The following is a 12,164-nucleotide window of genomic DNA, read 5'->3' as shown; positions in this document are numbered from 1 at the left end:
CAGCCCGGGAAACTTGGCAAGACCTCATCTCTACAATAAAATAAAAAATAGCCAGGCATGTTAGCACGTGTCTGTAGCTCCGGCTACTTGGAAGGCTGAGGCAGAAGGATTGCTGGAGCCCAGAAGGTCGACACCGGAGTGGCCGTGAGCGTGCATGCCACTACACTCCAGCCTGGACAAAGGCTGAAACTCCAACTAAAAAAAAAAAATCTGGTGTGTTTGCAGTAACTCCCAGCAAGACCCACGTGTGACATGGCGTGTGGTTTCGCATCTTTTGAGTCTCCTGGTCCATAGCCCTCCTACCTGTGCTTGCTGTGGTTTAGGATGTGCAGATGACCTGTGGAAAAACCCTAGTGTACCCCTGGGGGGGTGCCCAGTGTTCAGGGTCTGTCCCTTTGCTTCCTGTGGGCTGTTGAGTTTGTTCCGAAGGTTTGATTAGATTCAACTTCAACCGTTTTTGGCAAGAATACTTTGTAAGCCACTTGCTGGTTAATTTCTGTCATACCACATCAAGAGGTTCATGACTGTGGCTTTTAGAAACCTTTTAGAAATGCCAGCATTGATCAGTAAGCTCAGGTGGTGAGATAGTAAGGCTCCCTGTTAACCTCCTATTCACTACTGTTATTTCCAGAATCTGTCACCTGTTTGGAGGCTGTCATATGGAGATTCTGACTTTTTCTTTTCTGTTGCTGTTTTGTTTTTTGTTTGGTTTTTTTGAGTCAGTGTTTCACTCTGTCGCCTAGACTGGAGTGCAGTGGCATGATCACAGCTACCTCAGCCTCAACCTGCTGGGCTCAGGTGATCCTTTTGCCTCAAATTGGTAATTTTTAAAAAGTTGGAATTAAGTCGGGCTCGGTGGCTCAGCCTGCAATCCCGTGCTTTGGGAGGCCGAGGTGAGTGGATTGCCTGAGTCCGCAGGTTCGAGACCCGCCTGGGCAACTTGGCCAGACCTCATCTCTACAATAAATCAAAAAATTAGCCGGGCGTGGTAGCGCCTGCCTGTAGTTCCAGCTATTTGGAAAGCTGAGAGGGAAGGGTCACCGGAGCCCGGCAAGTCGAGGGTGTGGTGGTCGGGAGTGTGCCACTGCACTCCGGTGTGGGTGACAGAGTGAGACTCCAACTCAAAAAAAAAAAGAAAAGTTGGAATAATTCTATAAAGCATTTTCCCTCATTAACTGAGGCAACTTGAATACCCTGAAATACAGTTGGAGCAGGAATGGTAGACTAACTGCTTAGCTATTTCTCTTAAATTCCAATTTTCAGAATCTGGAGTTGGTATTGCAATTACTTGTTTTTTGTTTTTTGTCTTTTTGTGTGTGTCAGGGTCTCTGTCATCCAGACTGGAGTGCAGTGGCACGATCATAGCTACCATAGGCTCAGCTTCCTGGCCTCAGATGAGCCTTCCATCTCAACCTCCCAGGTAGCTGAAATTGCAGGCGTGCACCACCATGCCTGGCTAGTTTTTTTTTTTTTTTTTGAGTTGGAGTCTCACACTGTCGCCCAGACTGGAGTGCAGTGGCGCACTCCCGACCACCACACCCTCGACCTGCTGGGCTCCGGCGATCCTTACGCCTCAGCCTTCCAAGTAGCTGGAACTACAGGTGTGTGCTACCACGCCCGGCTAATTTTTGATTTATTGTAGAGATGATGTCTCGCTAAGTTGCCCAGGCAGATTGTGAACCTGCGGGCTCAGGCAGTCCACTCACCTCAGCCTCCCAAAGCATGGGATTACAGGCTGAGCCACCGAACCCAGCTTAGATTTTTATTTTTTATTTTTTTTGTAGAGACAGGGTCTCACTATGTTGTCTAGACTGATCTTGAACTCTGGTCCTCAAGTGATCCTCTCACCTTGGCCTCCCAAAGTGCAGGGATTAAGGTGTGAGCCCCCATGCCCAGCCTTTGGTCATTTTTGGTGGTGATTCAGAGTTAAGTGACTTTTGGAGGAGAGGGCGTGGTTTTCTCCGTTTTTTTTGAGTTGGAGTCTTACTGTCGCCCAGACTGGAGTAACATACTCACGGCCCCCGCAGCCTCGCCCACTGGACTCAGGCAATCCTTCCACTACAGCCTTCCAAGTGCCACTGTAGCCTTCTAAGTAGCTGGAATTGCAGGCACACACCACCATGCCTGGCTAGTTTTTTGATTTATTCTAGAGACCAGGTCTCACCAAGTTGCCCAGGCTGGTCTCGAACTCCTGAGCTCAGGTAAGCCTCTCCCCTCAGCCTCCCAAAGTGCTGGGATTATATTAATGGCTTGAGCCACCATGTCCGAACTCTTCTCTCCTTTTTTTTAAGTGCTCAGGTATTCTCATGAGTCTTTATCGATTCCTCTGTTTCAGCCATTTGCAGTTGTCATTTATTTTGCTTCTTTGATCCCTGGAAGCCGCTTTACGTTGGCTTTTAAGTTCTTTTGCCATGACTGTAGTAGCCTTTTTTTTTTTTTTAATTTTGAAGTTCAGGACCAACACTAGACCTAGTAGTCCATCTGAGATTTCTGTGCTTTTTGGCAGAATAGGAAGCCGGAGGCTCTTCTTACACCTTTGCTCCTGCTGGCTTGGAGCCCTTCTTCCTTCTAGGAGGCCTGGCCGCTCCTCTTGGCCGGGAGTGCTGTCGGAGTCCGCGTCTGTGTTCAGGTCTATGCTGCCCTTGGGCTTTCACAGCCTCTAGGCTGTTTTGGGGGGGTGTTATGAAATGCATATTTTTGAAAAGAAAATGATCCCCAGTTTTCAGTGACATTTCAAATTCAGATTGAGAAGTTCATAATTAGTTTCTTTGTTTTGGCTCGTATTTCTCTTCCTTCCCTCACGCTGGAAGCCTTAGTTCCCAGCAACTGAAACTCAGTTGTATATTTGTTTTATTCTTATACAGGATGTTTATATCCTGATGTGCATTAATAATAAGAGGAAATGATTTTATGCATAGGAGTATTATCTCTTTTTTTTTGAGCGTGAGTCTCACTCTCGCCCAGGCTGGAGTACAATAGCATGATCACAGCCACCGCAGCCTCGACCTACTGGGCTCAGGTGATTCTTCTGTGTCCGCCTTCCAAATAGCTGGAACTGCAGGCACGAGCCATCACACCTGGCTAATTTTTGCTTTCTTTTTTTTTAATTGTAAAAGCAAGGTCTCTCCAAGTTGCCCAGACTGGTCTTGACCCCCTGGACTCAGGCAATCCTCTTGCCTTCGCCTCCCAAAGTGCTGGGATGACAGGCATGAACCACTGTGCCCGATGGGAGTATATTTTTATAATATCAATATTGCTGCTGACAATAAGATGACTGAATGGCATTGAAGATTTTGGGACCTCTTTATTTATTTCTACTATTTTTTCTGTAAGGATAAGCAGTCAAAATACTGTACTCCAAAGTTCCTTAAAGTAATTCTACACTCTGTGGTTATGTCCACCTTGGCACACAGTTTTCACTCTTTAGAGGTTGTATTTCTAACCAATTTTTTGAAAATGTAGAAAATTTGCATGATTACAAAGTCAGAACTATGTAAATAGAGATGTTCAGAGAATTTTCACTTCTGTCTCCCTTCCCTCTGGGTGACCTTTGTCTTCTCTTACAGGTAGCTGTTTTTATTGGGTTTCAGTTTTTTTTTCCCCAGTGTATTTGGATTTATTTTTTACAAGTGAAAGTAGAATATGTCCACAAGTGTGTGTTTCCCTACCCTTCTCATGCAGAATTGGGCACCCTGTGCACATTGCTTGGTGCCTTTCTCTGTAGTTTTCTCCTAGGGCTCATGGTGTGGTAAGCACGGCCGACCTCAGGCTTGCTGAGCCATGTGGAATTTCTTTTCTTTTTTGATTTGAAGTCTCACTGTGTCACCCAGACTGGAGTGCTGTGGCACGTTCCCGGCTGTCGCAGCCTCGCCCTACTGGGCTCCGGTAATCCTTCCGCCTCAGCCTTCCAAGTAGCTGGAACTGCAGGCGCGCACTGCCACACCGGGCTAATTTTTGATTTATTGTAGAGATGAGGTCTCGCCAAGTTGCCCAGGTGGGTCTTGAACCTGCGGACTAGGCAATCCACTCGCCTTGGCCTCCCAAAATGCTGGGATTACAGGCTGAGCCACCGAGCCCGGTGAAATTTCATACCATGTGAAATTTCATTGTGGGTACCATCTCTATTCAGCCTGTGCCCTGTTAAGGGGCTTGTTGTTTCTGATGCTTTACTGTTTAAATAATGCTTCAGTCGTGAGTGGAATGTATGTTCTTTGTTAGGGGGAAAAAAGGAAAGAAAAAAATAATTTTGCTAACACACTAAATTTAGTTTTTTTGAGATAGAGTTCTAGACGTGGGATTGGTACATTAAGAGTGAATGCATGTGTAGTTTTTCCTCTAATGTATTATGAGACTTGGATTTTTGCCAGTCTGATAGCTGGGCATTATTTTCCCCATATAGTTTTACTTTGCATTTCTCTTTGTTTGAATTGTGCCTATTTCCATATGCTTAAGCGTCATTTTAATTTTTTTATGACTATTCACATATTTTCCATGTTTCTGTTAGGTTGTTGGGATTTTTTTCTCAAACCCAACATTGTACATTAGAAATCGTCATTGTAATACATTGTCAGCCACTTTTTATTTTGGATAATTTGAAGAGTATCTTACTAGTGGCAAAATGAATGCAGAGATGCAGAGGGAGTCTCCTAATTTTGAACTACCTTGGAAACACTTAGGCTTTCCATTTGTGGTTGTGTTTGTTTTAATATTCTTTTAGGAATATTAATAATCTTATTGATAGTATTACATTGTCTTTAAAAGCTAACAATGATATTTAGGCATTGCTTGCAGTTTAATTTGGGGGCATAGGATTCAGGCAGAAAACCTTCTAGATAAATAATCCTGTTAAGTTCTGTTTCTGATCCTGTTTGAATAGCTTTGAAAAGTAAGAGTATCAACTTCAGATTTTGAGATATTATTAACTCAGCAAAACCACTTTTGCGTTATCTGGTGTGCCATAAGGTTTGTGAGGTAGTTGCATTGTTTGGGTATTCTTCAGCCCTGGAGCATCTGTAGACTTGATAAGAGCCAGTGAGTCTTAAAAATAACCCCCAAGGTGTTGCTGACCAATTATTTCTTTTATATATTGTATAATTCATAGATGAACAGCTTTTCTTTTAAAATGCATAGCTTTGTCATGAAATCCGACAACAAATGTCTTTTCTGACAATTTGTTGTTTTTTGTGTGCTTTCCAATTAAAAATCAGATATTCTATTTTTCTAGAAGAACCTAACAAGACATGTGACAGCAGTAACACTAGTACTACCACCGCCTTCACCCAGCCTGCTCTGGAAAACAGTAACAGCAGCAGTGAACTAAATTCTTCCCAGAGCGACTCTGCTAAGGCAGCCGATGATCCTGAAAACGGAGAAAGAGAATCCCATACACCTGTCTCTATTCAGGAAGAGATAGGTAAGAGTACCACTCAACTGTTAAAGGGAGCTTTTTTCTTTTTCTTTTTCTTTTTTTTAGTTTTTAATTTTTGGCAGGGGTGGGAAGATTTAGATTCTCTGGTTTTTTGTTTTGTTTTAACACAAGTAGTATTTGCACTCTTTTTTTTTTTTTTTTTTTTTTTTTTTTAAGAAAATACAAAAGTACAGAGAGGTGTAAAAACAGAACATCCTTTCTTTCCCCTTCCCAAATGTGACCACCATCCTTCAACATTTTGTTGTGTAACATTTTAGATCTTTCGCTCTGCATTTATATTCATGTGTGTACGTTTCCAAAGTTTATTTCGGTTTTTGTTTTTTTACATAAACAGGATCATTCTGCATGTGTAGTTCTGCATATTACTTTTTTTACTCAGTAATACATGTAGGAAATATTTTTATGTCAAAAATTGAATTCATTCTTTTTTAACTGCTGCATGGTACTCCAGAGTGTGGCCGAACCATAATTTATCTACTGTTTTGCTATTAATGACATTTAGGCTGTTAACCGTTTTTTCATTATTACAAATATTGAGCTTCTTACATCTTCAGCACACATCTTTGTGTAATTGTGCAAGTATTTCTGTCAGTTAAAAAAAGTATGTGGAATTCCTGGTCAAATAGTAGGTACTTTTTAAAAATAGTGATGGTGACTGCTTAATTATACATCAAAAGAGATTAATACTAATAATTTATGTGCATATCTGTTTCCCCATTCTCTCACCTAAATCTGTCATTATCAGTCAGTCCTCTTACATTTTTGCCAATGGTGAAAAGTATTTCATTTAAAAACTTGCAAAACTTTGTTTACTTATGTGATTAAGTTTCTTTTCACGTGTGTTGAACTTTCTGTGAATTGGTTATTTATATCTTGTTTTTTTTTTTTGAGTCAGAGTCTCACTGTGGCCCCTAGGCTGGAGTGCAGTGGCATGGTCACGGTTCATTGTAGCCTCAACCTGCTGGGTTCAGGTGATCCTTCTGCCACAGCCTTCCAAGTATCTAGGACTACAGGCATGTGCCACCATGCCCAGCTAAATTTTTTGACTTATTGTAGAGACAAGGTCTCACTATGTTGCCCAGGCTGGTCTTAAACTCTTGGGCTCAGACAGTCCTCTTTCCTTGGCCTACCAAAGTGCTAGGATTATAGTCGTGAGCCACCACACCTGGCAGTTATTTTTATCTTTTGCTTGCTATTTACTGTTCAATTTTTATGTTTTTCCTTAACGAATTTCAGAGATACTTTATGTATTAAAGGCTATTAGTCTTTGTACATATGCATTTATATAGTAATTGCTTGTTTTTAATTGTTGTCTTGTCATACAGAACTCAGGCTGTTTTGTATAGTTAAATTAATCCTTTTCTTTAGAATTTCCCTGGATTTTGTGTCTTCATAAGGAAGACCATCCCAACCCCCAAAATATGCATGTATTCTACAGTAATTCCTCATAATACTTCTATAACTTTGTTTTTAATCTGTCTAAAGTATACTTTTTGTATGGCATGAGGTAGAGATCAGTTTTAATGAGGACTTTTTCTGTTGCAAGTGACCAACTTAAACTCGCTTTTGTGAAGGAGGGAATTTATCTAGCTCATATAATGGCCAGGTCCGCGTCATCCTCAGGCATAATTGGACCTCCAGGAGCTGTCACTGTATGTCTACCTCTCTTTCTCTCTCACCTTTTGGATCTGCACATTTTTGTGTGTTCACTTAATTCTTTCCCAATGCAGTCAGGCTTTTACCAAGTGACAGATACCATTCCGCTAGCACCTAGTGCTCAGCAAGCGGAAGTCATGCATTTCCAAGGTCTGTGGTGCAAAGGCAAGGCCCCTCCTCCTGCTCTAGGTGGAAGTCCTTGAGGGAGGAATGTGACTGCCCTGGCTTGGATCCTCTTGCTGCTGTCCTGCCCTTGTGCCAGGGCGGCGAACTGGTGCAGTCCATGGCTCCAGAACGGGTGCGACTGGCGCGGGGCCGGGATGGTCTGCGCAAGAAGAAGAGTGCGGCCAGAGTGAAGGCAGGGCCTGCCACAGCCCCACCCTGGAAGCGTAGCACACGCACGTGTGCTCACAGTGGCTCCCACACAGCTCATGCTTGCTTCCACCTCGTAGTGCTGAGATCTCACCACACCTGAGCACTGTCTCAAATCCTCCTTCCCACGTTTATATCCAGTAGCTGTGATTGTCTCTGGACCCACATCTAGGACTCCTGTGTGCTGTGCCTTAAATTGGCAGTCCTGGGCATGGCCTGCTCTCATAAGCCATGAGCCAGGTTGTGAGTCTGACTGCCTGTAACCCTCACCATCTGATGTGGAGGAGCCCTGTGAATGGTAATCAATGGAAGCATGGGAGCAGACTTCCCTTCTGGTCGTTTTGGCTCCCCAGGTCAGGCCTGCGGGCTGTCGTGTGGGAGACGTCTGCGGTTTGCGCAGTCAGGCATCCCTGTTGGGCAGGGTTGGGGTTTTCTGGGCACTAGTACTCTCTCCCGGGTTGCTAGGCACCCAGCTCGTACCTGCGGTGCAGTCACTTGGACTAGGGTCTCAAAGGCGAACCCCTGCACTGTCGATTCGACTGAGGAGTTGGCCGGCAGCCCTCACTGTCAGGTGTGAGTCTGTCGAGGCTCCGCCTGCTGACGTCCTTGGGCAGTGAGCTGCACAGACTGCTTCTTGGTCCCCTGCCCTGCACCTGTGGCACAGTGGTCCACTTCTGTAGTGGGGAGAGTGTGGCCTTCGGCAGAGTGTTCACGAGAACCTCTGCCATCAGTCCTGTCCTCTTTGCTCCTTCAGGCCTTTCCAGGTGAGTTTTTGCCTCTTTTCCTTATGCTGTGCTCAGCGGGTGCCAGAGGACAGACTGGCAGCACTGGCTTGTCTGCTCGGAGCAGAGCGCCTTTTTTAAAAGGAGCTGTGCAGCTTTCTCTTCTCAGGAAATCCAACTTGAACCCCACGATGTCTGTCTGAAAAGTCTTTGTTTTAGGACTTCGTAGATGGTCCCAAGATGAAGCCACCACTGTTCACTGTCTTATTATAAAACTCCATGGTCTTATTGTATTATTACTTCTCATAAAACTTAACTATAAAACTCCACCCAAGAGAAAGTTGATAGTGCGACCAACTGCTTTGCTGACACGCATCAAAAGTGACGTGCTTTCCAGCTGGGGGCAGCAAGATGCTCAATACTCCAAGCCAGCTGGTTTAGTGTAATTTTTTCTTTTATTTTTATTTTAAAGATGTGGGGTACAACTCGGGATTAGGTATACAAGTGGTCATTGTACAGGTACAGTGTGAGCCTCCCTTTGATCCCTACTTTGCCTGGTTTTAGATCAGGTACCCTTCCCTTATTGATGTTATGCCCCACCCCATACTCCGGCAGTATCCTGCTAAGGCCAATCCCTTTCTTACAGTATTATGGTAAATGTTCAGGGTTCACTTATGAGTAGAACATGTGATACTCTGTTTTTTTTTCTGTGATAGGTCACTGAGTATGATAGACTCTAAATCCATCCAAGTTGCTCTGAAGTCTGTATGCCTGTGCTTCTTTATGACTGTGTAATATTCCATTGTGTATATGTACCACATTTTTTTTTTTTATCCAGTCCAGTTTTGATGGGCAGCAAGGTTGATTCCATGTTTTTGCCATTGCGAATAGTGCTGCAATAAACATGCAAGTGCAGGTGTCTTTTTTGTAGAGTGATTTGAGTTCCTCTGGGTATATTCCTGGCAGGGGGATTGCTGGGTCATTTGGAAGGTCAATGTCTTGTTCTTTTAGAAATCACCACAGTGCTGTATTTTGGACTCAGAATCCAAAATCTTCTATGGATTTTTTAGAACTTACTGATTTTGGTAGAAATCTATCAGACATGCTTAAAACAAAAAGAATTGTTTTGACCTTTGTGGTTGGGACATCCAGGGTTGGTGGCAACCTCAAGTGCATCATTGGATTCAGGGAACCAACGAGATCTACTTCCCAGTTTTTCTCCTTGCACATATATTTTTTTTCTTTTCTGTGGTGAGCTTATTATTGTTTCCTATTATTGACAGTTTTTTCCATGTTGTGGGAATAAAAGTAGCTGACCCCTAATTTACATCGTTCTGACTCACTAATACAGAAACTAAAGACCCTTTTCTCCATCTCCATATTCAGAAAACAAATAGAATGCTAAGAGGATTGGGCCACCTAGTGGGTCCTGCATATTGGCCATGGCCAGCTGTGGTGTGCTGTGTCTAGCCCAGCCAGCTCCTGCTGCCTCCCAGCAAGGGAAGATGTTTGATTGCAGTTCCGGTGAACCATGGGATTAAAGATTGGGGAGCATCTGCTCAGAGGGAAGGGGGCGTGGATCAGACAGCATTAACAGATGTTTACGAGATTTTCTGAACTTCGTCTCCCAAAGATAAAGCCCAGTATTCAGGCCTGCTACTTCTCTACTTACTTAAAGTGCCTTCTTTATTACATATAGCATAGTAAATGCTCCATCCTTGGATTTGCCAGTTCCACCATGTCTTAATTTTCTAAAACTTTACATTGAAAAGGAAAGTCACATCTTGTTCAACTGTCTGGTCAATGGAAATTAAACAGTGGTGCAGTGGTTGTATTATTTTTAATTTTATATAATTAAAATTATTTTATATAATTAATTCAGTCTCCACTCTTTAACTTCCATTTGTACTGATTTGTAGAGATGTGTGAACTTTTTTTTTTTTTTTGGTAGAGCCAAGATCTCCTCACTGTGTTGCCTAGGCTAGTCTTGGACTTCTGGGCTCAAGGGATCTTCCCACCTTAGCCTCCCAAAATGCTGGGATTACAGGTGTAAGCCACTATGTTCAGCCTGTAGTTTAAACATATTTTAAAAATTTCAGCCAAAGTGAGGTTGATAAGTCTATAAAAGCAGAAATTGCTCCTAGGCATTTACTCTGTCACTTTCAAAAGTTAAAAACCCAGACTTTACCATTACATCGTGTATGCATGTCATAAACCTGCATGTGTACTCCTAAATAAAAACATTTAAACTGAAATTGTTGAGTTTTACATTAGTAAACACATGCAATTATCTGGATTCTCTAGGGAAAAATTCACTTGGCATTTATGTTTATAAGCTTGAAACCATTAGGTATTTACACAGAATTTCGGTGGAAATCTTTCTAAAATTAATTACATCCTTTTTACAGATAGAAATCCATAACGAATATATAAGACGTCTTGCTAATGTGTGTTTTGAGTTGTTTTTTGCTTGTACATTCATAGCCACCCCTCTTGCTTTCTGATAGAGAAGATTTGAAACACATAACCTCGCATGTTTTAATTTTCTCTAAAATAACAAATGACTCACAGTAAAGTTGTGGCATCTTCTCTTTTAAATCAAAGACTTGAGAATTAGTGACATTTGCTTTGCTACCCAAGGGTTCTGTTTACTTTCTGGATCTCATGTGTTACACAAGATGCGAATTTGGGAGAAGTAAGGTGTTGTCGCCGTAATCATTTATTGATTTCTGTCAGTGATTACCTTGTGACTTTTTCATTTGCTACAGGTGATTTCAGATCAGAGAAGTCTAGTGGGGAGCTTGGCGAGTCCCCGGGCGCCGGGCGAGGGACAGCAGGCGCAACGCGCATCATCACCAGGCTGCGGAACCCGGAGAGCAAGCTCAGCCAGCTCAAGAGCCAGCAGGTGGCAGCCGCGGCCCACGAGGCCAACAAGCTGTTTAAGGAGGGCAAAGAGGTGTGTCCTCTCCGTCTCCAACAAGTCTCTGGCATGCGAGAGAACTTTTGCGACCCAACCTGAAAAATAAGGGCCAAAAGTGTCTAGACCTACTTTTGAATTATAGCTCCAGAACTGAAGGGGGTAACAAGAGAAGAAGTATTAGGCTTATATCATAATTAAATGCCCACATTTCAGTCCATGCATGAAATACTGCTAAGGGGTTATGATCACAATCACTTTCCTTGCGTATAACTTTAACGAGATAAAGCCTTCTTTGCACATGTGCTGCCTGGGCTACTTAGGGGCATTATACTCTATTAAAGAGCTGCAGATGATTCACTGCTCAGTTGTAGCCACGGTCGCTTCAGGAAAGGATGGGGACACCCCCTGACACTAGGGACGGTGGCTTGGGCACCATGGCATTCCAGTGCTGGTCATAGACAGCGAGATTGAAGCCAGGACTCAATGTCTCTGTCCCTCAGCCAACCTTGGTGATGTAGCAGTGACCACCACTCTGTCTCCCAGATTTGAGAATTATTTGCAACATAGATAGGGGACAATGTATCGTGTATCTTTTTTTTTTGAGTTGGAGTCTCACTCCTTTGCCCAGGCTGGAATGCGTGGCATGCATGCTCACAGCCACCCCAGTGTCGACCCCCTGGGCTCCAGCGATCCTTCCGCCTCAGCCTTCCAAGTAGCCGGAGCTACAGACGTGCGCTACTATGCCCGGCTATTTTTTTTTATTGTGGAGACGAGGTCTCGCCAAGTTTCCCGGTCTGGTCTCAAACCCGTGAGCTCAGGCAATCCACGTGCCTCGGCCTCCCAAAGTGCTGGGATGACAGGCTGAGCCACTGAGCCCGGCTGTGTTGTGTTTTCAATATTGCTGCAGTTGTTTTCATACTTCTTTTGGACATTGACCCTCAGTAAGATACACATTGCTCCATAGCAACTCTGTATACATTCAGAAGCTTCCACTGTGTGGAAAGCGCTCTGATAGCTTCTTTTCTAGTCTAGTGTATTTTACCTTTCTTTTTTTTTTTTTTTTTTT

The 12,164-nt window shown here is 43.4% G+C and overlaps 1 protein-coding gene across 1 annotated transcript in view; it reads left to right on the top strand.

Annotated features, from left to right (window-relative positions):
* Nucleotides 1-12,164, top strand: part of BPTF (bromodomain PHD finger transcription factor) — a 115,614-nt gene that overhangs the window by 34,111 nt on the left and 69,339 nt on the right. The window contains exons 5-6 of the mRNA XM_021708068.1: nt 5,225-5,413; nt 10,947-11,134. Of these exons, the coding sequence (XP_021563743.1) occupies nt 5,225-5,413; nt 10,947-11,134 (377 nt within the window). The remainder of the gene's footprint in view (nt 1-5,224; nt 5,414-10,946; nt 11,135-12,164) is intronic.

Source organism: Carlito syrichta, unplaced genomic scaffold (genome assembly GCF_000164805.1).
Source record: "Carlito syrichta isolate Samal-C Ts95f unplaced genomic scaffold, Tarsius_syrichta-2.0.1 Scaffold130550, whole genome shotgun sequence".
Lineage (NCBI taxonomy): Eukaryota > Metazoa > Chordata > Mammalia > Primates > Tarsiidae > Carlito > Carlito syrichta.
Note: the sequence above shows the minus strand (reverse complement) of the source record. Positions and strands in the feature narration are given on the sequence as shown.